This window comes from Misgurnus anguillicaudatus, chromosome 22, assembly GCF_027580225.2.
Source record: "Misgurnus anguillicaudatus chromosome 22, ASM2758022v2, whole genome shotgun sequence".
Classification (NCBI taxonomy): domain Eukaryota; kingdom Metazoa; phylum Chordata; class Actinopteri; order Cypriniformes; family Cobitidae; genus Misgurnus; species Misgurnus anguillicaudatus.
Genome location: NC_073358.2, coordinates 28,333,415 through 28,360,760, shown reverse-complemented (window position 1 = coordinate 28,360,760; position 27,346 = coordinate 28,333,415). Strand labels below are relative to the sequence as shown.

The window sequence follows — 27,346 nt, the reverse complement described above, 5'->3', positions numbered from 1 at the left end:
TAGCAGGAAGATGCTGCTAAGTGACATAAGAGAATTAATAGAGATTTAAAACTATTATTCCTGCAGAGGAGACTCTGCTTGGTCAGTGCTTCCTGCAAAGCTTCCTAAAATGTTTTCCTCATCTGAAATACTGAGTTTTTTTTATGTGGAATCTGTCACATATAACCCAGTAACTTTATATAGCCAGAAATAACGATAGTTTTCCAAAAATGCAAACTTATATCTGTGAAATAAGCCTATAGTCCTGAGTAAGTATTAAGGCTAATTTAGATGAAATTATACCATACATACTCCTAAAAATAGGAATATTTGGATGTGAATTGGAAACTGTCGCCATCATCTGACCAAAAGCTATTACAGCACACCAGCATGTAAAATTCAGCACACTGATATACCCAAATAATATTATTCAGAAGACAATAGGTTATCCAAAGCCTAATGATCTACATCTGTCTATCTTATTATATCTCATTGTGTTTCATATCCTACAAGATGAACGATGACTAAAGATGACTAACCTAAATTTTGGATCAAAAACCATTTTCAAAAACCATGTATAACCATAGTGCTTACATTTATTTGGGATAAATAACAATGAACTTTCAGAATCAGTAACATTTTAGAAAATTAATACAATGATTGAATGTTTTTTTTTAACTACAGCAAGGTACTGCAATTACACAAATTCAAGAATGGGGTCATAATGAACAATTTACTTTTAATATTCACGGCACCAAATAAGTGTTTAGACTCAAGAAAGATGAGATCAATTTGAGACAAGTTCATATAAACTAAAAAAAGAGAAGTTTTTACTTTGCTTCGCCGGTGCGGAGATCTTTAAATTCTCCATCAATTCTGTCAGTGATCGCGCTGCGCGTGTGCGCGCTTGAGCGCGTGTGTCAGTCAGTCAGTGAGCGCTAGAGGAGGCAGCAGTGGCGCATCTCACATATCCGCCGCTGGAATATAACGGCCGCCTTTAGGATGTGAACGGTTTTCGGCCTCGCCACCGGCCAAAGCTTCCGTTATCCCATGACAAACGGATGCGAACAGAGAGAGCGCGCGCGTAACAGCGTACGGCACAGAGAAGCGGAGAGATAATCGTTATTATTATGAGAAAAGAGGACGGGGCTGTCGGAGCCGTATTTGTTTTGCTCGCGGAGATGAGGCGGGGGGTAGCGAGTCGCTACAAAATCGTTGGGCTCCGGCCAAGCACTGCTCTCTTTTAGCACATATATATACCCGTTTCCATCGACCACAGACGCTTTTAATCGTTACGGTTTGCATCGCATCAAAATAATGCAGCTGTCTCGAGGACATCTGTGAGATTTGCGGACTGCTGTTGCCGCTGCCATGACAGACGCAGGCTTTACGGCTCAACCGGTTACCGAGCAGGCGGTGTGAGAGAAGCCCGGCCCCAGCTGCAGCAGCACGGCGGATGTGGGGATATTAAATCTGTAAATACTCTTCGCGTTATTCATCGCTAATCGTTTCCAATCTCAGGGAAAATGTCCTCTCGGTCTGCTTTACCGTCTGCGAACGACCGGAGCACAGATCATGTAAGTGTCATCATTTACAATTAATTAATTTAATAACAGCACTCCTTAAATATCCCACAGAGATAAACATTACTAGTCTGGGCTATATTAATTTCAGATGCACGGTTTATTTTGCAGCAGGGGTTGAATTCAGGCCTTGCTAGATATTGTTCATGGGAGGATGGAGAGGCAGGATACAGTGGCCCGTGTAAAGCGTAGCAGGTTCTTTGGCAAAATGGGCCGCATCCTTGAATGTGCAAAACAGCAAACGCGCCGCTGCGAAACGCGCACGCAGCCCATCCGCATAGTGTAGACATCAGCGCATCGTCTGCACGCTAGCGCCACACGCTTACATCATAGCGCACTCCTTTCACACATAGCAATTGTGCCCCTTTGGCAAAATTTGCTGGAGAAAATTAAGAAAACACCCCGTCTTTAATAACAAAAAATGTGTAGGACTTTATTTCAACATGGGACACTTAAATCATTGAATTCAGAAGGATAATAGCATAATTGCTACGTTCAGCAATCTCCGTTCGCCTTCAATGGTGTTTTAATAGCAATGTTCCATAAACAGACGCACCGGTTGGCGTAGTGGCCTACCATCTACACCCACCATCCCATTTTTGTGTTTTATGAACTAATAAAGGCCTGTATTCAGTAATGTAGCTAGCAATACAAAAATGCATTCTTCCAGCAACTTTTGAACCAAGTTCTATCTAAAAACGACACTTATATGGTTTTATTAGTAAAAGGGTCCTTATAATATAGGCTTGCACATCAGTACAGATTTATTTTATATGCTGTATAACTGCTTGATTCTGGGTTATGATTGTTTGTTGTATGTCATTTGTTTGCTAATGGAAAATATTATGCCGATTCATGCAAGTGACTAAATTTTTTACCCCAAGGATTAGGTTGTTGACATTATAGTAAAGAATTAAGATCTGAGCTGTCTTTGGAGACCAGTAATCTCATTGTATTGGTAACCCTGAATGCTTCCTGTGATGTGCAACACTGGATATGCAATATTGTTCCCAAAACTCTACTTAATATTGAAGAAAGTGACACCTTTGTGTTGGATGTCATCAGGTTTTAATGGACTGCAGATGTAAATAGCAACTGATTTATTTTACACCCACCCATGTGCACAAACATGCTTTCTCAAGGCCAGGGTTTCTAAAATAAACATTTCCTGAGAGATGGGCATTACCCATAGTAACAGCACTTTTGCAGATAGTAGGTAAAAGTGAGAGAGAGTTTATACTCTGTGTTTGGAGTAGGGCACAGCACAGTGAGTATAATTTATTCAATCCCTAAGCTGTAATCCTGTGGTCAGGGCTGCAGACGGGGTCCTGGGCATGATTTTAGTGTTTACCCCTGAGCTTTAAATGAACAGTTGGATCTGGTTGGTAAACTTTACTAGACTTATGGTTATAAGTGTCCAAATCGAGTTTAAATTTGCTGATCTGGCAAAGTAAGTTAATCCTGTATTATAGGGCAGAATTACTCACCCACACACAAACACTGACCTCTGTTTGCCCGCATACACTTCTCTGATCAAACAGTATGGGAATTAAATGAACATACATGCCAGTCACCATATTTGATTTGGTGTGTTTTTTTCTTAGTTTATATGTTGATGATTAAGAAAGTGATTTTTTTTCTTTTTTTTTTACTTTTCTGATTTACATATTTTTAAATAGCTTTTAAATTCTGAGCTGTACTAACACTGTACTAGCACCTTTTATTTTAATTGTATGTGAAATCAGTTTATTAAATGAGTGAGAGCAGGCCCGGCTGCAGGATGAAATGACTGAGGGGGCATGTGAAATTGTTGAGGGGGCTTAACTTTATACTATCAATGAATAATACACACTGAGATCTCGCTTTGGAATGACAGATTTTTAAATTCAGCGCTCCATAAAACACTCCATATGCAACTGCACAGGTAACCAGAAACTGACTAACACAATTTAGTAAAACTAGCAAAAAATAATGATAGATCATGAGATATTATTTGATAGACTAGTAAATGTCTGAAATCTAAAATAAACATTATGAGGTTGAAAACACTGCATTGATATATGACAGCGCTGAGCTCGTCCTTCTGGCTCAGCGTCAACCAAAGCAAAAGACGTTTGGATCTGGCAGTAATGTCACGTTACTGAACATTCTAAATCCCATATGGGGGTAAGGTTAAATTATTATTTAACTCAAAAGGTTGAACATTTTATTTGTAACCATGAATACAAAAATGAAACAGAGGGGGCACAAATAAGATCTGAGGGGGCAATGCCCCCTTTTGCCCCCTCGTGGCGCCGGGCCTGAGTGAGAGATTCCTCACATAAAAAAATCCATTATTATACATATATTGTTAAATCAGTGAGCCAAAAATATGACAGTAAGATTGTTGCAGTTGTCAAAAAAGTTGACTATAATCAACACTTGAAGTGGATCAAGACCTTTCAGTTTTCATAAAACCAATCCCTAATACCCGTTTTTATCTTAGAACAACTTTTGGTGAATCTTTTTGATCCAAGCATCTTTTGCAGCGATTTTTGTGTGAGCATATCAGTGAACACCCCTGACCACTCGGTGAGTTTCAAGTCTTTGTAAACGAAAGTTTAATGCATTTTAGGAAGGATTTTTCCAATGCACCTATACATTCATTGTAGAGGTGGGAGGTGATACAACAAACACCCGAACATTCTCGGGCCAGCATCATATGTCGAAATTTCAGTCAAAACCGTTCTATTTCATCATAAACAATCTGAAAATGGGTTTTAGGTGTAAAAAACCGAACTTGTCCTTTAAATGTTGACTAGTTACCGACGCCGACTCGTTGCAAAAATTTAAATGGAGACTGATTTGTGTGTGTGTGTGTGTTAAGAGGCTTAATGAGAGACTTAGGTTTTAATTCAGAAATCTTCTGCAGTCAGTCAGTGCTTTACATAGAGTTTCACTACGATCTCACATAACTAAACTAAAATGTAAAAATCTGAGCTAATGGCTTGTCAGTCTCCTGCACTGGCTAAAGTCACAGGCAGATGGCCTGCCAGATTCTTGGAAAGTTTTTGCCTCACCAGCAAATCGTATTCCCCTGTTTAACACAATCCAATTACAAATTTAGCTCCAAAATTAATATTAATGATTTTTTCTCCCTGTGTGCAGCATGCGTCTCTGGTGTCGAGTCGTTCAGAAAAAGGGACAAGTGTGTCAAGTCGTTCACTGGGCGCAAGGTGTCGTAACTCCATGGCCTCTTGCTTAGACGAGCCTCCACATATTGGAAACTATCGCCTCCTTAAAACCATTGGCAAGGGAAACTTTGCTAAAGTCAAACTAGCACGCCACATCCTCACAGGCAAAGAGGTAAGAGAGAAAGAGTTTTTTATTTAAATAGGCTTGATTTTAAATTTAGTCTCATTCTCATCAGAATGCTTGTACAATGTACATCGTTGGGTGTATTTTTAAAATGATCCAACTCAAGTGTGAAACGCCCACGCTTGCTTTTTATATACCAAAACAGATAAGCTTCTTCTGTAGGAAGCAGAACGCTCTTATAGTTTATGGGGTGGTTTTCCGCACAGGGATTTGCTTAAGCCAGGACTAGACCTTAGTTTAATTAGGAAATATAACTACAAACATGTCTTACTAAAAACATTACTTGTGTGCATTTTAAGGCACAACGGGTACTGATGTATTTTAATATATGTCAGTGCAAGTTGTTTGCAGTTTGGACAGCTCTTACATTTATTTTAGTCCAAGACTAGTCTAATCCTTGTCCGGGAAACTGCCCCTGTAATGTTTAGGCCAGCATACCTACATGGTAAGAATAAGCTCAATTCCAAAATTTTAATAGCAAAATAGTGAGTGTCTTATGTGTATGCAAATACATCAAGTCACACCCAGATTATGCTTATGCTTAATGTTTACATGAAGGTATTTTCTTTATATCCTTTATTTACAATAGTTTTGAAAACTGATGGTGCTAAATATAGGTTATCAGAGTCATAAGCTGCATCGATGGTGGCTTCAAAGTTTTTATTGATCGGTTACAATAAGCAATTTAATAATGGAAGTCATATATACACAAATCATAAAGGGTGATAAACTGGAAAAGTGGGTTCAAGTTTATGTAGATCGCAATGAATAAATAAATGAATTTCTAAACGTAGGTTTGGGAGGAGCCTAAACTTTTAGTCCTGTCAATCATCATTAGTAGCATATATAAGCTGAAGTCACAGTGGCTCCGTGCCAAGTGACAATAGGCTTTATGCCCAGCTGCACTACTTCCTGAACTTCAACCAGCTCTTTGTTTCCTGTTTGCCATTATTGGACAAACTGATTAATCCAGGTGTGTCTGATTATTGTTGTTGTGACTACTGAGGTCAGGCACACCTGGATTAATCAGTTTGTCCAATAATGGCTCACAGGGTAGTAAAAGGTCCATCAAATGCACACTCCAAAATCTTGCCAGAAATACAAGATTTAGTAGGTCATCCAGGTACTTTTCGCTTACTGTTTTTCGAATACTATGAATTCTGACATACTGCTCGCCTTGCCTACTTTTTCACTTACTATATAGTAAGGAATTAGGTGGTTTCGGATGCAGCAATTGTGTGACATCATGCTCATTATGCTCATAAGGTTTTACAAAAGGCCAGACACTAGCATTTTTACCAAAATCAAGGTCAGAAGGATATTCACTCTTTTTAACCAGTGCATGATGGAGAATTGTGTAATGTTCTGAATCTTTACTTAATTCTTTATTTTTTTCTTTAAACACGAAGACACCACATGTTTATGGCAGGGATGCTCCAAAACATGTGCAACACTTCATTCAGCATTGAGCCGAGGTGGACTTTTAAAGGATTACTTCACTTTCTTTAAAAAATCTTGATAATTTACTCACCCCATGTCATCCAAAACGTTGTCAATGATGTCTTCATTTGTTCAGTCGAGAAGAAATGTAGGTTTTCGAGGAAAACATTCCAGTATTTTTCTCAATTTAATAAACTCCCCAACAGTTTACAGTTTAAATCCAGTTTAAATTGCAGTTTCAACGCAGCTTAAAGGGCTCTAAACGATCCCATACGAGGCATAAGGGTCTTATCTAGCAAAATGGTTGTCATTTTTGGCAAGAAAAATAAAAAATATGCACTTTTAAACCACAAATTTTCATCTTCCACTAGTCGTGTGAAGCGCCAGCGCGACCTTACGTATTTGCTTAGCATGTCGAAGGATCACGCATCACATATGTAAATCATACATTTGCATACCATTTCAAACATTAAATTGACACAAAGACATTAATTTGTATCATTCCACATACAACAACGTCAGAACGGTCCTCTTTCTCCACACTTGTAAACACTGGGGCGGTAGGTAGTTTCGCATTCATCATGCGTGACCTCTTGACGTGATGACGCATTTATGTGAAGTCGCGCTGGCGCATCACACGGCTGGTGCAAGACGAGAAGTTGTGTTCTAAAAGTAATTTTTTTTTATTTTTCTTGCCGAAAATGACAATTGTTTTAGTAGATAAGACCCTTATGCCTCGATTGGGATCATTTAGAGCCCTTTGAAGCTGCATTGAAACTGCAATTATAAACTGCATTTAAACTATTTGAAATTGTTGAGGTCCAATAAAGTTTTTTAAAATGAGAAAAATCCTGGAATGTTTTTCTTAAAAAAAAAAACGTAATTTTTTCTCGAATGAACTAAGAAAAACATCAACATTCTTGATAAGGTAAGTAAATTATCAGGATTTTTTAAAGAAAATAAATTTAATAATTCTTTGAGGTTTTCCAAGAGTTTCAGGAATCAAGAGAGTTTTGAGGTTTCATCACAAGCTCTTTTCAATACTTTTTCGTTTTTTTATTTAGCAAAACCCACAGGCAGACATAAAGAGGAATTTATTGAAAAAAAGTATAAAATTACCAAAATGGAAATTCAAGGGTTTTTGTAGAACAGCGATGACATGTTTTGCAATTTTGATGCTGTTAAATCACACTGTTTATTTTATGTTTAGGTTGCAATAAAGATTATTGACAAAACTCAGTTGAACCCAACCAGTCTACAAAAGGTAAGATTTTCATGTATGTATATATACACGCACACACACACATGCATACATATAATAGTAACCGATAGAAAGCAATATCAGAAATTCCATTACAAATTAAGCAGCTGATTATGTGGATTGTGAGGCTTTGTTAGTACTACAAGCCGTTCAAAGTCATTGCAGTGTTTCCTCTGTGTCTGAGTGTTTAGCATCTGTGTTGAGTCTGCGCTCTTTGCTGTGTACCAGTGACTCATCTTTCTTGTAATAGATTATCACTGAAGCCCACTGCTCTTTTAACGCTGTATAATTCAGTTCTATATAATGCATCAAGTTATCCATTATAATTAATTTTATACATCTGGATTTGAACACAGTTGTGAAATCAGACTTAATACAGGTACCTACCCAGCTCTTTTTTACCCAATTTTTACCCAACACAGGATAAAAAAAATCAGATTTGATTTGATTGGCTATAAGTGTGTTTTGGTAGTCGGCCCGTCTTCTTTTCCAAAGCATTTTCAAACATCGTGGACTCCGCCTTTAAGAGCTCTCCAAACTGAAAACAACTTGCACTTACATATCCTAAAATACATCAGTGCCCTTTGTTTTACCCCAAAATGCACACAGCTATTGAGAAGCATTCACTTTCTGCCACCAGTTGGGCTCCGCCCACAAAAAACGTCATCTCTGTTTGCAAACACGCAAAAGGTCTATTACTTCTACTGAATCTTATCTACTTATAAACTGTATACATTTTCGTGCACTGTCCTTTATCTATTGATGTTTATTGTTTTCCTGACTCTCTGGATTTACAGCATCATCTATTTTAATCTGGTCATAGGCAGTCTTGTTTTCAAAATGCATCATTTGTTTGTGTGGTTAGTATATGTGTTGGAGAAGAGAGGTCGACAGCTGCAGTTCTCCACAGGCCCAGAATGCCCCACTGTGATTCAATCCCAGCCATGTAACACACACACAATTGAATTTACACAAACCTTAAACCTCCCTTATTGAACATAAGTCACGTTTGGCTTTTTGATCAGTCATATGGCACTGTGGTGTTATAGTAATAAAAGAATCACTGCTCGGTGGACCATTTGCTTACATAAACAAGTGTTTATCCCAATTCCTCTTTATTGGATAAATGTTTAAAGATGTGTGTGTGTGTGTGTGTGTGTGTGTGTGTGTGTGTGTGTGTGTGTGTGTGTGTGTGTGTGTGTGTGCGTGCGTGCGTGTGTGCGTGCGTGAAAAAATGTGTTTCTCTCTACATGGAAAACATAACTTTCACCTATTAGTCATGAGAAGTAGAAAGGCAGAGGTGAAGTGGGGTTGTAGGAAGTGATGATGACTTCTTGTCATGGGTGGTCAGTCTGAAGTTAGACTGATGGAGATCTGGGTCTCTTGATCTCAGTGTGTGTGTTTGTGTGTGCACTCATGTGGATGTGTATGAACATGTGGATGTGTCATTTGAGAAAGGCAATCAGAGAAATGTGGATTGTGACCTTTTCAAATCCATTACCTTGGAACACGTGTCTGTTGGATGTATTATGGGACAGATGCAGATTATCCTTCTGAAACAGGTGCAGGACTTCATACTGGGGTTTCCATAGCAACAGGAATTCTATTGGTTACATGGATCAACAGAAAAAAATCAATATATGGAAGAATCTATTATATAAAATATCTGTTTCTGTACATTATGTGGATATTGTGTTGATAATATTCATATTTTCTTGAGTTAATTCTGACTGAATACTAACATTTCTGACACTAGCATGTTTCTCTTGCAGCTGTTTAGAGAGGTGCGGATTATGAAGACACTTCACCACCCCAACATAGGTAAGATAAAATGAAGTTTAACATAATAGTTGATTAATATAGATTTAGTTGGTGTAGCATGTCACATCGCAGAACTTTCCAAAACTATTTCAAGTCTACTTCAAAGTATTTTAAAACTACACTTGTATGTTACAGTGCAACTCTTTGAGGTTATTGAAACTGAGAAGACGCTTTATCTCATAATGGAATATGCAAGTGGAGGTGAGTTGCGTAGTTCATGCTTAAGTTTGCACTTAAAGTGGTATCTATCTTCCTTTATGTTGTATGATTATATCTTTTTGAATGGAGCCATGAGTATAGCTGTTAGGGCTTCACACCATTATTTGGAAGACAGAGAGTTGTAGAACAATAATGGATCCAGTTCCTCAGACTTGATTTTGAACAATGCTGTGATGCTTAATGAGTATGCAAAATGATACTTAACCTAATACTTCCGTGTGCAACTTTGATCTCTGAGATACTTTTCACATGTGCTTTTCCAGGTGAGGTATTTGATTACCTGGTGTCTCATGGGAGAATGAAGGAGATTGAGGCTAGAGCCAAATTCAGACAGGTAAGATGTTTATACCACAACACACTACAGATGATCAATATATTTACACTATATCACTCCATGCCTCCGGTTTTACATTTTTATGCATTTTTTTATTTCAGATTGTTTCAGCTGTTCATTACTGTCACCAGAAGAATATAGTTCACAGAGATCTGAAGGTATACGCGGTCTTTACGACTCAGTTTGCTGCCTTTGCTATTTTGTTTTAAATGTTTGTCCAATGTACCTTCCACTGTCCTTTATGTAATTCATGAAGGAAGGTAAAAGAGAAAACATTTTGTTTTCTGAGCAGTTCTTGACATTGTTGAAAACTCTATTGAAATTTTAAGAGACATATGACAAATCATCTGTACTGATCCTACTGGATCTTTATGCCGCTTTTGACAATCACCACATCCTCCTGTCGACCCTCAAGGCTATGAGTGTCTCTGGAACGGCGATACTGTGGTTCAGGTCTTACCTCTCAGGTAGGTAATTTAGAGTATCCTGGGAGGTGACGTCTCTGAACCCCAATGTTTCAGTACCGGGGTACCTCAAGGCTCAGTACTCGGACCACTGCTTTTTTCCATATACATGACACACTTGGGTTCTGTCATTTGGAAACATGGCTTTTCTTATCACTGCTATGCGGATGACACACAACTCCACTTGCTGTTCCAGCCTAACGATCCCATGGTTTCTGCCCGCATCTCACTCTGGATGAAGGATCATTATATCCAGCTGAACCTTACAAAGACGGAAATCCTTGTCATATCATCTGACCCTAAGATTCATAAGAATCTTTTCGGTCAACTAGGTTCTTCGACCATTACGGCTTCCAGGACAGCCAGAAACCTGGGGGTGGTCATTGATGATCAGCTTAGTTTCACCAAGCATATTTCACCGAGGAAAAGTTAGACCTTTCCTATCGGAGCATGCTACACAAATCCTAGTCCAGGCTCTTGACCTGTCCAGACTGTACTATTGCAATGCATCCGGCCTGCACAACCAAACCCCTACAGATGATCCAAAATGCTGCGGCAAGAGTGGTCTTCAATGAGCCAAAGAGGGTGCACATCACTCCTCTCATTGTTAGGTTACACTGGCTTCCTATAGCAGATGACATCAAATTCAAAGCTCTGCTCCTGGCCTTAAAACCACCACTGGGTCAGTACCCCCTTACCTTCACTTACTTATACAGACTTATGTACCCTCTAGATCCCTGTGCCCTGCCATGGAGCAACGGCTTGTGGTGCCATCCCAAAAAGGGAAAAAATAACAATTGCATACCTTCTCTGGTTCGGTTCCTCATCTGTGGAATAATCTGCGGGTTGTGACAAGATCTGCTGACTCTGTAGCAGTCTTTAAGAATTTGCCAAAAATCCATCTTTCCCGCCCACACTTCACTTGCTAATATCTTTTCTTTTTTCTATCTTTATCTTTACATTCTCTGTCAAAAAAAAAAAACTAACCCTTGGTTATGTACACTGTGTTAGACTTGATGATAGTTCTAGTGCACTTATGTATTGCTCTTCTTGTGTTGCTCTAATTGCTTCTATTGTTACCTAATCTGCTAAATGACTAAATGTAAATGCATATGTTTCAAAAGTACAAAATAAAAAAATTTAATTTGTCCTTCAATTAATCATAATGCTGTTTAAGAAAAAAAGTTCTTATTAAAAGAGGACATTTTAAATGATAATGTCCTTTATAAATAAAGGAGTGTTTTAGTAGCAATTCAGTTTCTAGTAAATGTTTCTGTTTGTGTCTTTTTGGTTTTGTTCTTCACACCGTCCATCATTTTAATTGTTTTCTTACCTTTACTCTTTTATGTCTCTCTGTCTTTGTAGGCTGAGAATTTGCTGCTGGATGCAGATTCTAATATAAAGATTGCTGACTTTGGCTTTAGTAATGAGTTTACATTGGGGAATAAGTTGGACACGTTCTGCGGTTCCCCGCCTTACGCAGCTCCAGAGCTCTTTCAAGGCAAGAAGTATGATGGTCCAGAGGTGGATATCTGGAGCCTAGGGGTCATCCTGTACACATTGGTCAGCGGGTCTCTGCCTTTTGATGGACAAAACCTCAAGGTACAGTTAATTCAGTTTTCAATTCGAACATTTTTACAACTCCTGCAGGAGTCACTGCATACGAAACGATAAAGTATCAAATTGTCATACTCATCTACAATTTAACGTGTTTCATGCATACTGTATATTATAGGGACATATTATGTTAAATTGGGTCCCCAGTGCTTCTATCAACCTAGAAAATGTGAAAAAGATCAACCCAGTAACTTAGTTTTGGTAAACCATTCTCTGCAAGCATGTGAAAAATTTGGTCATTGAAATTTTTTATGTCAAAAGGGGATCTTATTTTAATAATACCACCCCTTAATCTGCACTGTCCAACCACAGCACTGGCATTTAGTGCAGAGAGAGAGAGAGAGAGAGAGAGAGAGAGAGAGAGAGAGAGAGAGAGAGAGAGAGAGAGAGACATACGTACTCTGGGGACACCAAACATTTATTTTACATTTTAAAAAAGTCATGGCTCACCAAAATATGAAAATTCTGTAACACTTTACAATAAGGTTGGATTTGTTAATTTATTAGTAAATGCATTAGTTAACATGAACTAACATTAAACAATATAGTTTTTTATATAGTTTTTTATGGCAATGCATTTGTTCATGTTAGTTCATTGTCCAGTAACTAATGTTAACAGTTACAACTTTTCATTTACAAAAATGTATTAGTATATGCTGAAATTAACACAAACTAAGATTAATAAATGCTGTAGAAGTTTTGTTCGTTGTTCATTTTAGCTAATGCATTAACTAATGTTAAAGCGCACCTATTGTCCGATTCACATTTTTAAATTTTCTTTGGTTTGTAAGTGTGTATTAGTACATGTTAACGATATGCAAAAGGTACATACCTTAAAGCAGGGGTCTTCAACTACTTTTCTTCGGGGGCCAGATTTTAAAATTGTAAATATGACGCGGGCCAAACTTTTATCCCTATTTTTACTTTTGATATATTTTTTACTTTTACCATATATGTGTGTGTTGTTGTCATTTTTGTTACTTTTGTTGTAGTATATTTGAAAAAAAAAAAAACATAATAAAAACATGAATTTTCAAAAAAATTGAAATTAAAAGCCTTTTAATTACTGAAAACTCATATTTTCTTTAGTAATATTTAAAAACAATTGCAGTTTAACATGTAAGAGCCAAATGTTAATAGTAAAAGTGTAAAAGATCAACACTCCTAATCATATTTTGTTTATAACTGTTTAACTTTCATTAATTGTTACATGTCAAGTATTCACAACATATAGCCAGTCTTCTCCTAATGCCTAAAATTGCACTACATGTTTTCTTTTTTAATATTTTATAGATACATAGGCTAAACAGCCTTTCCATTGTACATTACATACAGATATAACTGTCGGGAGTTCGCCCCCTAGTGGCAGTCGTAATGAAAATGTAGTTTAATCGTAAATCTGTCATGGGAGAGAACCTTTAATCTACGAATATATGTTTAGTTAATAATTTACTTACCAGTAATTAAAGTATTCAAGTGTTACTGATAAAGTAAAACAAAAAATAATTAATAATTTTAACTTTGCACACAGTTTTGGTTGGAACACACTGAAATACATCACTTCCGGTCGCCGCGTCACATGCGGTGTAGTCCCATAAGTTTATTTTCTTTAATGCATCCAAAGCTCGAATTGGATCAGATAATTACGCACCCGCAGATGGTTGGCACCCCACACAGCCCATTTCTGTGTTGTCTTGTACAGTGTAAAGGTAAAAGTAACCACGCTGAATTTAAATCAGGTTATGGTTGTTTCTTAATAAGGCTGCAGCCTCCGGAGGTCGCTTTTCGAGGCTGCATACGTCATTAAGTCTAATTTCAGAATTTTAACAAGTATAAAGTTGACTATTATTCTTAGTTAATCGTAAATTGTTGTAATATGCTTATGATTTCTGAATGTAATGCTCAGTTAACTTAAACTTGATGACGAATGCAGTCTGCATATGCGACCTCCGGAGGCTGCAGCCTTCCGATTGAGAAACGGCCAAAGGTGACCGCCGGGCCGGATAAAGATGATTGGCGGGCTGCACTTGGCCCGCGGGCCGCCAGTTGACTAGCCCTGCCTTAAAGTAAACAATGACGCGAGTTATCGTCTCCAATGTAAATCTCTTTTCTTGGACTACAAAAAACACACAGATTGTAGGCAACAGTTAACTTCCTGGGATTGGTGATGTAAACATTATCATAATTCCTCCCACTTCGGATTCACAGCCTGTAAGTTAACTTCTGTTAGCAATGAATCTTTCAAACATGGTAAGGAGCGTCACATTTCCTGCTGACGTCAGAGGTATTCAGGCCAATCACAACGTACAGATTAGCTGGCCAATCAGGGACACAGAGCTTTTCAAATCTGTTTAAACCACACGAACACATTGTATTATACCAAATACACAAAATAACATTGTTTTTAGCAATGAAATAGGTGCTCTTTAACAAATTCAATCTTATTGTAAAGTGTTACTGAAAATTTACTGACTCTTATGTCATCCCAGATGTATATAACTTCTTTACTTTAGTTAAACACAAGCATTTTAATAATAAAATGCAATCATGTTATCTTGAATTGCTGTCAACATAGAGAAGCTCCAAAAAACACATATAGTTTTGGGTGAACTGTTCCTTTAACATTATTTAGTACTTACAGCAAACTATATTGTCCCTAAACGTTGTAACATTGTCTCCTTAAATCCATGTTGACCTATTCACATTTACTTTATGAATATACGTTTTAATGAAAAAACCTTTTAGCATGTTAAGCAATTTTAAACCACTTTAGCTTATGTAATGACAACACTGATATTTGTAGCTGCATGTCTATGTGTTTTGCAGGAGCTGCGTGAGCGTGTTTTGAGGGGAAAGTATCGTGTGCCCTTCTACATGTCCACAGACTGTGAGGGGATTCTGCGCAGGTTTCTTGTGCTCAATCCCACCAAACGTTGCACTCTAGAGGTGCTGATCTTAACACACACATTCTACCATACAGTGCTTCTGTACAGTGTTGTATATCTGTCAGCAATAATCCTGTCAACGAAATGAATGACGAAAATGCTCATTGATTTCATCTCAACTTGGGTGTGATAAAAAAGATGGATGGCGATGATAAACAAACTTAATTAAATAATGTTGATAAAAAATGTCAAGAAACAGTAACATTGTACGATATTAGCTATGCACTTACATTGTTTTTAGAAGAAAATTAAACATAGTCTTGATTCACTTTAAAAATGAGTATATGTGTGATGTTTCTGTGTATCCATTATGCTGCTGTGTTTCTTCCACAGCAAGTGATGAAGGACAAGTGGATGAATGCAGGGTATGAGGCTGATGAGCTAAAGCCTCACATTGAGCCAGTGGAGGACTACAGTGATGCCAACCGCATTGGTGAGCATCTGGGTGATTCTAAAATTGCAGGTACATTTGGTGTTCAATGCAAATTTGTTAATCTTTTTTCAAATAAATGTATAAAATTTGGTGTCATGGATCACAAGATGTTACAGGCCATAACAATATAATATAATATAAGTATCTTGAAAATCATGATTTCCTAATAAGTCAGTGTCACTTCTGTTACCATCAAACTGTGTTACTAAGTAACAGTGTTGACAGTCGTGTGTGTGTGTGTGTGTGTGTGTGTGTGTGTGTGTGTGTGTGTGTGTGTGTGTGTGTGTGTGTGTGTGTGTGAGAGAGAGAGAGAGAGAGAGAGAGAGAGAGAGAGAGAGAGAAAGAGAAAGAAAGAGAAAGAGAAAGAAAGAGTGTTTCTCTGTATATACTGTGCCCTCCACAATTATTGGCACCCCTGTTTAATATGTGGTCGTGGACTTCTAGAAGTTCTCCTTTTGATTTGGACAACAAGGAACCCAAATGCAAGAGTAGACAGAAGTCCAACCTTTGATTTGGGTACATTGCTTTGGTGGTAAAGAATTTGCACGTTTATAAAAAAAAAAACTTGAAACATGCGTTCCACAATTATTGGCACCACTAACAATTCCTATGAAAAAGAATTAAAAAAAAGTCTTAAATATATTTTTTTGTAGTTGCTAAAGTTGGTCAGGGTATCTAGGAAGTTATAATTAGTAATTCATGACTTCCTGTTTCCCTGGAGTATAAATATGACGTGACAAAGAGGTCTAATTCTCTTACCCATTTGTCATCATGGCAAAGACAATAGAACACACCATTCAAGTAAGGCAGATGTGTGTGGACCTTCATAAGTCAGGCATTGGCTACAAGAATTAACTTGCCCGTATTTACAGTCAGAGGAATCATTAAGAAGTTTAAAACAACTGGAACAGTGACAAACAAGGCTGGAAGAGGTCCCATGTTTAATTTGCCACAACGCACAGTGAGGAGATGTTTAGAGAAGTAAAAATTTTCCTAAGCTTACTGTCACAGAATTGCATCAAAGAGTGGCATCTTGGGGTTACAAAGTCTCCATAACAATTATCAGAACCTCTATACATGCCAACAAGCAGTTTGGGAGGCATGCACGGAAAAAGCCTTTTCTCACAAACGTAAACATCTGGAGTTTGCTAAGCGGTACTGAAACTTCAACTGGTATCATGTGCTTTGGTCAAATGAGACTAAGATTGAGCTTTTTGACAACAAACACTCTAAGTGGGTCTGGCGTAAAACAAAAGATGAGTATCCGAAAAACACCTCATGCCCACCGTGAAGTATGGTGGAGGATCTGTGATGCTGTGGGCCTGTTTCTCTTCCAAAGGCCCTCAGAACCTTGTTAGGGTGCATGGCATTATGAATGCTTTGAACTACCAGGACATTTTAAATAAAAACCCGAGGGCCTCTGCCAGAAAGCTGAAGATGGGTCGTCATTGGGGCTTTCAGCAGGATAATGATCCAAAATATGTGGCAAAATCTACACAAAAATGGTTCAGCAGTCACAAACTCAAGGTCCTCCCATGGCCATCTCAGTCCCCAGACCTCAACCCAATCGAAAACCTGTGGGGCGAGCTAAAGAAGAGAGGACCCAGGACACTGGATGATCTAGAAAGATTGTGCAAAGAAGAATGGTCAAAGATCCCTCTCTCTGTGTTCTCCAATCTTGTGAAATGTTATAGGAGGAGATTAAGTGCTGTCGTGTTGGCAAAAGGGAGTTGTACAAAGTATTAATATCAGGGGTGCCAATAATTGTGGAACGCATGATTTCAGGTTTTTTTTTTTTTAAACGTGTAAATTCTTTACCACCAAAGAAATCTACTTAAATCAAAGGTGGGATTTTTGTCTTTTTTTGCATTTGGGTTGTATGTTGTTTAAATAAAAAGGAGAGTTTTTGGAGGTCCACGACCGCATGTAGAACGGGGGTGCCAATAATAGTAGAGTGCACTGTATGACTGCCGGTTCTGTTACATACTGTTACTCTATCTTGGTAACAAATGTACCACCTGCAATTATATAATCACCTATCTGTTACAGGCACTATTTGCCTAGATTCTTTACAGAAGAGAATAATGTTTGTGAAAATATTTTCTTTTCTCTCAATGATTCTCACTCTTTTTATAGAGATTATGGTCGGGATGGGTTTTACCACAGAAGAGATTAAGGACTCTTTACTCAATCAAAAATATAATGAAGTCACGGCGACGTATCTGTTGTTGGGCCTTAAAACAGAGGTAACACACACAAACCTTAAAGGGACACTCCACTTTTTTTTTAAATATGCTCATTTTCCAGCTTCCCTAGAGTTAAACATTTGATTTTTACCGTTTTGGAATCCATTCAGCTGATCTCCGGGTCTGGCGCTAGCACTTTTAGCATAGCTTAGCACAATCCATTGAATCTGTTTAGACCAATAGCATCGCACCTAAAAAAATAACCAAAGTGTTTTGATATTTTTACTATTTAAAACTTGACTCTTGTGTAGTTACATCGTGTACTAAGACAGAAAATAAAAAATTGCGATTTTCTAGGCCGATATGGCTAGGAACAATACTCTCATTTTGGCGTAATAATCAAGGATTTTGCTGCCGTAACGTGACTGCAGGAGGCGCAATGATATTAGGCAGCAGCCGAAAATAGTCCCCTTCGTATCTTTGAATAGCAGGGGACAGTGCGTAATATCATTGCGCCTTCTGCAGCCATGTTACGGCAGCAAAGTCCTTGATTAATACACCATAATGAGAGTATAGTTCCTAACCATATCTGCCTAGAAAATCACAATTTTTAATTTTCCGTCGGTCTTAGTACACTATGTAACTACAGAAGAGTCAAGTTTTAAATAGGAAAAATATCAAAACTCTTTGGTTATTTTTTAGCGCAATGCTAATCATCTAATCAGATTCTATGGATTGTGCTAAGCTATGCTAAAAGTGGTACTGGCAGACTCTAGGGGAGCTGGAAAATGAGCATATTTTCAAAAAAAGTGGAGTGTCTCTTAAAAAAAACTCTAAATTAAGTTTTTTATCAGAAATATTTGTGGTTTGACCATAAACAATATAAGTCATTTGAGTTATTGAAATGAAAACCTGACAAATAGTTTTGTAGATTTTACTCTAAAAAAAAAAGTAGAAAGAAGCCCTACTTGGATGGCTTGAAAATTAACCAAGATGGCATTGACATGCTTATAAAGAACTTTGGTTGAGCAAATGTGACATTGTTACTATGGTTACAGGATGGTGCTGAGTCTCGAGTTAGTGGCAGTATGACGTTGCCACGGGTGCGCCCAAGCCCAGTTACCAACGGAACCAACAAACACCCCTCTACTTCATCATCATCTTCCTCATCCTCACACAGCAAGACTCAGCGCAGCGCCTCTACCTATCATCGTCAGAGACGGCACAGTGACTTCTGTATGAGACACTTAATGAAGTCTGAACGTACAAAATAATGTAATTATACTAATTAATTACTGTAATAATAATTATGCATGCACAGGTGGTCCCAGCATGCCTGTTATGCACCCTAAGCGCAGCCCGACCAGCGGAGGAGATCGTGAGTTGCGCGAGAGTCGCATGCCACCTCGGAAGGCCAGCTGCAGTGTAATGGGCAGTCGAACGCTCCCGCCATCAAGCCCGATGGTCAGCACTGCTAACAACCCCAACAAGGCGGAGATACCTGACCGGCGCAAGGAGATGACGGCCACCACTGTGAGTGAGAAGAATGAGGGAGGGTTTAAAGGGAGGGTGATAAATAAAGACTTGTGAAAAGGATAAAGCGTCAGATTGTCTTAATGATCAAACTTAGTTGTATTAATGCAATATTTTATTAATATGTTGCAGAATAATATCCCAGGAAGTACTATGACCCGCAGGAACACCTACGTATGTACAGATCGTTCCAGCACTGACCGCCACTCGCTGCTTCAAAACGGCAAAGACAACAGGTGTGACAAAAACACGCACCGATAAAGACTGTCTAGCTCGCTGTCTGTCCCTTCATTCACTCTTTTTCTGTCTCTCTTCAGCTCTCTGTCTCACCGCCTCCCGCCCACCTCTCCCTCCACTCTCAGTATTGTCGGAGCAGGAGCCTCCTCCTCCTCTTCCTCAGGCGAGCGCTGTCGGCTGACACGTGGATCCACAATCCGAAGCACCTTCCATGGGGGTCAGCTCCGTGATCGCGTGCCACCCACGTATGGACCTCCACCCACATCACCCACTCTCAGCCATGATGCTGGAGCCTTGCCATCCAACGCCCGCAGCCGGGCCACTTCTAACCTGTTCACCAAACTCACCTCCAAACTCACACGCAGGTAAGAATAGAAACATAAACACATTATTAACATAAATACATTCACTCCTGTGCTTCAAATGGTGAATGGTGCCCTCAGATTTTGGTTAATAACATTTTTAAAAATATCTACATTTGTATTAAGCTGAACAAAGAAATGTATACAGGTTTGTAAGGGAAAGTTAAAGGAATAGTCTACTCATTTCCAATATTAAAATATGTTATTACCTTAACTAAGAATGTTGATACATCCCTCTATCATCTGTGTGCGTGCACGTAAGCGCTGGAGCGCGCTGCGACACTTTGATAGCATTTAGCTTAGCCCCACTCATTCAATGCCACCAATCAGAGACAAAGTTAGAAGTGACCAATCCCATCAACGTTTTTCCTATTTAAGACGAGTAGTTATACGAGCAAGTTTGGTGGTACAAAATAAAACGTAGCGCTTTTTTAAGTGGATTTAAAAGAGGAACTATATTTTTTGGCGTAATAGCACTTTTGGGTGTACTTCGACTCGCCTAAAAAGTCCGCTCCCCTTCTCCCTCTCATAATGGGAGAGGGAGGGTGTTACTGCGCCTTGTCGAAGTACTCCCAAAAGTGCAGTGGAGTAATCCATTAACTTTGGACCTTGGATGCCAGACTGAGTGGTCATCACTTATCAAAAATCCTGATGTCTGTCCCTGACTGACAGACCTGGAGACAATATTTCTAGTAATACTAGGGACCAACTGGGAATTTTGTATATGTTAAAAGTTGTTTTTTTACTATCACTTTTTTATTTATACTTTAAAAGTCACTCTGTTTAGTCTGTTACTTATTCCACTCCTTTTTAAGCTGACCATGCTTACAGATTTATACATTTTTTTATCTTTTCCTCCTTGTGCTTATCTCATTGTAACTTGGACTGTCACTCATTCGCTCTCTCTCTCTCTCTGTCAATGATTTTTCTTCATCTTCTTTCTCTCTCTCTTGCTCTATGTGCTCTCTCTCATAGGGTCAATCTTGACCCCTCTAAACGCCAGGGCTCTAATAAATCAGTGTCGGGTTGCACTCTTCCACAGGGATCCAAAACAGTTAGTAAGTTCCCCACCTGCCGCTGTTTGCCTGTCTGTTGCACGTCTCTGTCTTTGCACCTGGCATGCCTGTATGCATGTCAGTACCCTTTGAGACCCTGCTGGTAAACGGGATGTAAGAGTATGGAAAGTCTGGATGAAGGTGCATGGAGGCTTTGTCTATTATTGGTTTGCATGGACCCTTAAATGCATCCAGCAACATGCAGTATACACAGAAAATCTTTTTTATCAGTTATATTTGCTGATTAGATTGTTGAATGATCATCAGACAGGACTGAGTATGTACTGTACGTATGTTTTATATGGTGAAGCAAGTTTCTGTTGCATGTTCTTTTCTGTTCTAACCCTGCTTGGGTAAAGAAGATCACCTCAAAATGTTTTTTTCTTTGCAGGGTCACAAATGAATCTGAGGGAATCTGCAGATATTCGGTCACAAGGTGAGCATTTGTTACCAAGTCTGTGAAAACCCAGCAAGTCGTTTTTTGTGATGCAAGATCCTCCTACATAATGTAAAGAAAGTTCTGTGAAAAAATAACCTTGACATCTTTTGATTGAGTAAGGCCATGTTAATTGAAATCAAACTTTGATGCTCCAGCCTGGATTTTACAGACAGGGTCACATTTATAAATGGGATAGGCAAGGTGCTTTACATAGAAATGAGAAAACATACATAATACATGAGAATTTAAAATAACAATAAGAAATGTGATTTTATAAAAACAGTTTATTGTCAGGGCAGAGAGGGAGACAGAAACAGACAGAGAGAGACAGTTTATAATAGTGTTAAAAAGAATAAAACCGAAATAAAAGTGACTGGAGTTGGATTTTCCATTGACAGGTTAAATATTGCTCAGAATTAATGAATATTAGCTGACGTCACTTACTTGTCTTCCGCCATTTTGAGTACCTGAAGTGGTCGCAAAAGAACTAGAAGCTATGCCTTCAATATGTTGTGAGCATCAAAATCGCTATTTTTACAACACTAAGAAGGCTCGACACAACATGATACGTCGCTCGAAATATCACCTGTCTCTGCACGTGGGCTCGAGCATTGAGAGCATTGTTTGTGTACACAGAGTTTACTAAAAAGGTTTTGAACAACTTTTGAAAAAAAAAATTCACCTTTTATATGGTGTTTTACTTCTTGGTTTTGAACAACTGAATTTGGTTGTTTTGGTGTCCGCTCGCCGCCATCTTGCCAGTCAGGATGTATCGATCTCTGAATGCGACGTAAGGAGGGAGGAGAGTAAAGATGAATAGCTCCTAAAGCATAGTTCCATATAAATGCACAGATAATTCATTGTTTTGTCGCTAGTGAAAAACAATATTGACCTTCTAGTTGAACAAGGAGCCTCATATGAGAATTATTCATTCGCATTCGGAGATCGATTCTTTATGTTTGGCAAAGATGAAGAGTGGACACCATAACAGCCAAAGTCAGTTCAAAACCTTTCTTTTTGGTGGGCTCTGTGTACACAAGCAATGTTCTCAATGCTCGCGTTCGTGTGTGGGGATCCGGGTGGTGCTTCGAGCAGGGTTTCATGTGGTGTTGTGCCGCCTTAGTGTTGTAAAAATAGTGGTAGTTCGGTAGCAGCGGGCAGCGGCTGGAAGAACACATCAGGGATCGAGTAGGCATCACACCCTTACCAAGATATTTTTTCAAGTAAATTTGGGTCAATATGACCCCATTTGAAAATGAATGGGAAATGCAAAAAAAAGTTTTTTTCCATTTGTCAAAAAATAAATATCAATAAATCTGAAAATTTTGACACAAGAATTGCTTTAAAACTACAAAAACTACCAATTCTACTTATATTTATTTTTAATGCCCTTTCTGATGTTTATATAAACATCAATTCACAAAATGTATCACTAAAGTAGTGATGTAAGCAGTTGCCCATATCCAGTGAAATGAATGGGTCTCTATGGGCATCTGCTGGTCGAAATGAATTAAGTCGTAAACTGTAATTCTTTTTTGTTTTTTCCAAATACCAAATGGCCAAATTCAACACATAACATCTAGATCAATATCTAAAAACAATTTAAATCAGATTTAGATCATAATTAATGTCATTTTTTTATTTATAAAAATGTGATATTCTTCAGGCAAGCTAATGGTGTAGTTGGGGAATTTAGTGGTAAATGGGTACAAAAGTACTTAAAATCTCTCAAAACAGCTTTATTGTATATATGAGAAGTAAACAAAAAATGATATATTATTTGTATTATTGAAAATTTATATTTTTCTTACAATTATGCTTTCAATTTTCATATAGACCCCAAGGGCCAGTAGTGTAAACAGAAAACAAAGAGTTTTGAGGGTTAAGAGTTCACTGCTAACTGTTCGCTGTTAAAATGCAGTGAGTATAATAAACAACAAAGATGAGAATTTAAATACTACACTTTTTATTACCTTCACTTTAAAATATTAGTTTTGCTGAGTGCCACACCCCCCACCTAAAACATGCAAACTTCTCCCTTATGTATTAATGCGTCTCACACTTTCTTTTTTCTACCAGTGGCCATTTATCTGGGGATCAAAAAGCGTCCCAGCCCTGGGCCGGGGGAGGGGGGTGGGATGTAAGGAGTCATCTCTCCCGTCCCCCCCGGGCCCCTGCAGAAGTGGTACTGGCCTTGCGTGAGGCAGCAAGGGGGTGTGGCTGCCAGGTCCGGCACGCTGGCCCGTTTCTGCTGTGCTGCAGTCATGGGGCGGCAGGGTCAAAGGTCGCCTTCCAAGCCGAGGTGTGCCAGCTGAGTGTGGGTCCTGCAGAGGCAAACGGAGTACGCTACACACGCTTGTGGGGGGCTCCCCTCGCCTTCAGGCACATCGCTTCGCAGATCTCTAGAGAGGTGGAGCTCTGAGGGGATGGGGGAGGAAATTCGACTTGGATACGCCCCCGCGCTATATCTATAGCGAACTGACTTTGACCTGCCCACCTATGTGTTATAGACTTAAAACAACATTTGCTCCCTCCTCCGGTTAAGACACACATTTACGTAAGCAAACACAGTCACCAGAAAGGCACGGACCATCTAAACGACAAAAACAAGCACACCCCCTTCATGCACAACACAGAATACACACATACGAACACAAATGCACACACACACTCAGAGCAGCCTCATTCGCTGGATCCAGATTGAATCCAGTTTAGTATTTTTATTCTCATTGTAGTCATGAAATTCTTACTTCAATAATTGATGTCATTCTTTTTTTAACCACTTTTGTATGTTTTCAAGCAGTCTTGACATTTTAAACGGGTCATCGTGGTTTTTTATGTTTTTGTGATTAATGTGTCTTACATTTGTTAACACACAACTTATCGAATCGTTGAAAAAATGTAGAACTGTAGCTGCCAATGAACTATATGCACAAATATGAAGTTGGCAAACACATCGTAACATCATCATAGCTCACCCAAATCTAAATGAGACTCGCCGGTGTCCACAGATTTGATAAATCCATCACAGACTCATAGTGGGACAAGCTACACCTTGTTTTTGAGATTGCGAATATTTCCTCCCTAGAAAATGTGTTTTCTGAAGTATAGTGCCAGTTTACTTATTACCTTGAAATGATTTATTATTCAGATATAGAAAAGAGACATGTAATGCCAAATGACTTGACCCTTCTCAAACAGGCTTTGTGATTGGTTGATACCTCTTTACTTGTTGACAGTTGACATCTTTTTGATTAGGTATATACGGGGTTGAGCTTGCAGCATGTTTGATTGTGTAAAGTAAGGAAGATTCGGCTCTAAGCAATCACTGTTATTAAAGACGTACCTCCTGCATTGTGGATATCTAAATAAAACTTTACGTCCACATATTATTCAAATGTCAAACAAATCCGAACCAGAATTTCTATCGTGTATGTGCACTATTTAAAAAAATGCACCTACCAAAAATAGAAACGTAAAAAAATGATTGTCTTTAAACATTACGTAAATGCACCAGCTATCTAAAATGCAGGAAACTGTCATGCAGGAGTGCAGGGAAAGGTTTAATGCTCTTACTGCTGAATAGATTTTTTTGTAGGGGCAAATGCACCAACGGGGCTTGGAAAAGTGTCTTTTAGTTTTGCTCTGGCTTCATTTCAGCCTTGTCCTATCAGTGCTTTATAACTGAGTTACCCTGTTGTCGCCCATCAAGCAGTCTTACTGGCTTAAAAAAATATATTTGCGTACCGGCCATGTTTTTGTAACATAGATGTGAGACCTGAATAGAAGGTATATGCTGCTATGGATTTTAACTGCTTACCAATCTTTTATAAACCTAAAGGACTTTGGTTTTTGCAAAGCATTAAAATTAAACGATTTTACTATTGGGTGTAACAAATGTGTAATTATTAGTGGTTGTAATGGTGCAATAGCAATAGATGTTATACTGTTATATAGTCCTTTGTGTTTTATTTATAGCCATGCTTAGGCCCTGTTGGTGCTGCCATGGACAGTATAATACGAGAAAGTATGTGAGTAATGAAACAGATTTTTAATCAAGATACAGATTTATATATATATGATAGTTCTTGTTAGTTCAGTTCCGGATAGTTGTGATGGGCAGTGACCCTTTGATTGGTTGAAGTTGTCACTACGCTGTCAAGTGTGACAAAACTAAAGATTTAATCGTTTACTTTAGATTCTAGTTTGTGTTTGATATAAATTGTTGCTTTTTGCAGCAAGTACGTCAAAGGCTACAGTTTACTTGTGCTGAGCAACAGCGATGCCGACTTTACAGGTCTCACTGTGGTGCTTCACCTCTGACCCTTAGCCACATAGTGGCCGTTTCTCGATCCAAAGGCTGCAGCCTGCGAAGGCCGTATATGCAGGCTGCATAGAGACAGAGCGCAGTTATGCTGATTTGAAAACCACGCCCACCGGCGGAGGGGCAGCCCGGCTGTCTCCATTGACTTTGTGTTGCGATGGGCCGCCTCCTTGTCATTTCTGGCTTATGGTAAGAGGCAGAGTGGTGCCTGGAAGCTGCTGTGTGGCAGTGTGTGCGGCTGGCAAGCCAAAAAAAAAGCAGAGGTGAGTTTTTATAAGCTGTCGAGACGTAAAACCCAGCCTTTAGGGAGAAAAAAGTGGATCGCCGATAGGGCTGGGCAAAAAAAAAAAGATTTTTCGATTAATCATTTTTTTTACGTGGTCGATTCAAAATTGATTCTTACGGAGCCCTTAAGGGGACATGGAGCAAAAATTAAATAGATTTTGGTTTCGTGTGCTCACGTGGGGCTGTCGCGTGCTCGCGTGGGGCTATCGCGTGCTCGCGTGGAGCTGTCGCGTGCTCACTTGAAACTATCGCGTGCTCACTTGAAACTATTGCGTGCTCTATCGCGTGCTCACGTGAAACTTTTGCGTGCTCACGTGAAACTATCGCATGCTCACGTGAAACTATCGCATGCTCACGTGAAACTATCGCGCGCACATGAAGCTTTCGCTTTAACGTGCGCACGCGATAGTTCCACGTGAGCACGCAATAGTTTCACGTGAGCACGCGATAGTTTCACGTGAGCACGCGATAGTTTCACGTGAGCACGCGATAGAGCACGCAATAGTTTCACGTGAGCACGTGATAGTTTCACGTGAGCACGCCAAACTAAACTTTAGATTTTTTTTTGCTCCAATGTCACCTTAGGGTCTCGATAGATTCTCAAGAGCAGAATCAAATTTTTTTCATATTTTTTCCACAAACATTGAACGTAAGATTAACGTTAATCTAATTACTAGTCTTCTTCACTAGATGTCACCCTCTTTTTTGCCTTGTGCGATGTTACCAAGGAGCGAGAGGCGAGCCTGTCATTCATTCATTCAGTGCTTAAAATGGCGGTTTCAGGTGCTTCATCGACGTTGATGCCACCTTCACATAAAAAGTCAGAGGTATGGAAGCATTTTAGATTTCGCAAGCAAGACGACGACGATAGTTTTGTGTCTTTTAATTTCTTTCTATTAATTACCCACTTGTAAACTGCTGTTCACTGTTCTTTTTTATTAATATAGTATTTGTAGTAAATCTATATTCATTGAGTTGAATCGAGTATAAAAACCGACCCAAGAACCGGAATCGAAAATCGAACCGAGATTTGATAGCTTGTGAATCGAAATTGAATCGATCTGGAACATCTGAAACGATACCCAGCCCTAATCGCCGACTACGTTTCCCTCTAGTGGGCGCAGTTCTACTAATAGTAGTACTATGAAAAGTTTGTTTTACACTTTTGTGTCTTTAAACAGTCGTTTTTTGGGGTCGACAGCTTATATAAACGTATTTCTGGGTTTTTTGGCTTGTTGGCTGTGCATCCTGTCGCGCAGCAGCTTTTGGGCATTGTTCTGTTTTTGTTGTGGGCCGGAGGTGGCGGGGAGGCGGCCTCTCGCGGTGCAGGGTCAGTGGAGACGGATGGATTGTTTTCTCCCTCTGGTGGGCGTGGTTTTCAGGTTATGACGCGGTGCGCTCTGTCTCTATACGTCATCAACTGAGCAACTTAAATCTGCAAGTCAAATTACAACAATTTAAAATAAATTAAG

At 39.0% G+C, this 27,346-nt stretch overlaps 1 protein-coding gene across 5 annotated transcripts; it reads left to right on the top strand.

Moving 5' to 3' along the window:
- Positions 1-890: 890 nt before the first annotated feature.
- On the top strand, positions 891-25,709 carry mark4a (MAP/microtubule affinity-regulating kinase 4a). 5 transcript variants are annotated; one of them, XM_055199713.2, is made up of 18 exons: positions 891-1,556; positions 4,710-4,907; positions 7,570-7,623; positions 9,393-9,441; positions 9,577-9,642; positions 9,924-9,994; positions 10,096-10,152; positions 11,824-12,060; positions 14,902-15,021; positions 15,354-15,453; positions 17,590-17,699; positions 18,698-18,875; positions 18,961-19,172; positions 19,305-19,408; positions 19,490-19,774; positions 20,747-20,833; positions 21,218-21,262; positions 23,345-25,709. In XM_055199713.2, exons 1-18 carry the CDS (start codon positions 1,506-1,508, stop codon positions 23,685-23,687), a joined length of 2,367 nt encoding a protein of 788 aa, XP_055055688.1. In that variant the 5' UTR covers positions 891-1,505; the 3' UTR covers positions 23,688-25,709. The 5 variants fall into 5 exon arrangements, with proteins under 5 accessions (XP_055055688.1, XP_055055687.1, XP_055055686.1 ...); XM_055199712.2 differs by having other exon boundaries at positions 20,747-20,829; positions 23,345-23,547; XM_055199711.2 differs by having other exon boundaries at positions 15,354-15,483; positions 20,747-20,829; positions 23,345-23,547.
- The last annotated feature ends 1,637 nt before the right edge of the window (positions 25,710-27,346 follow it).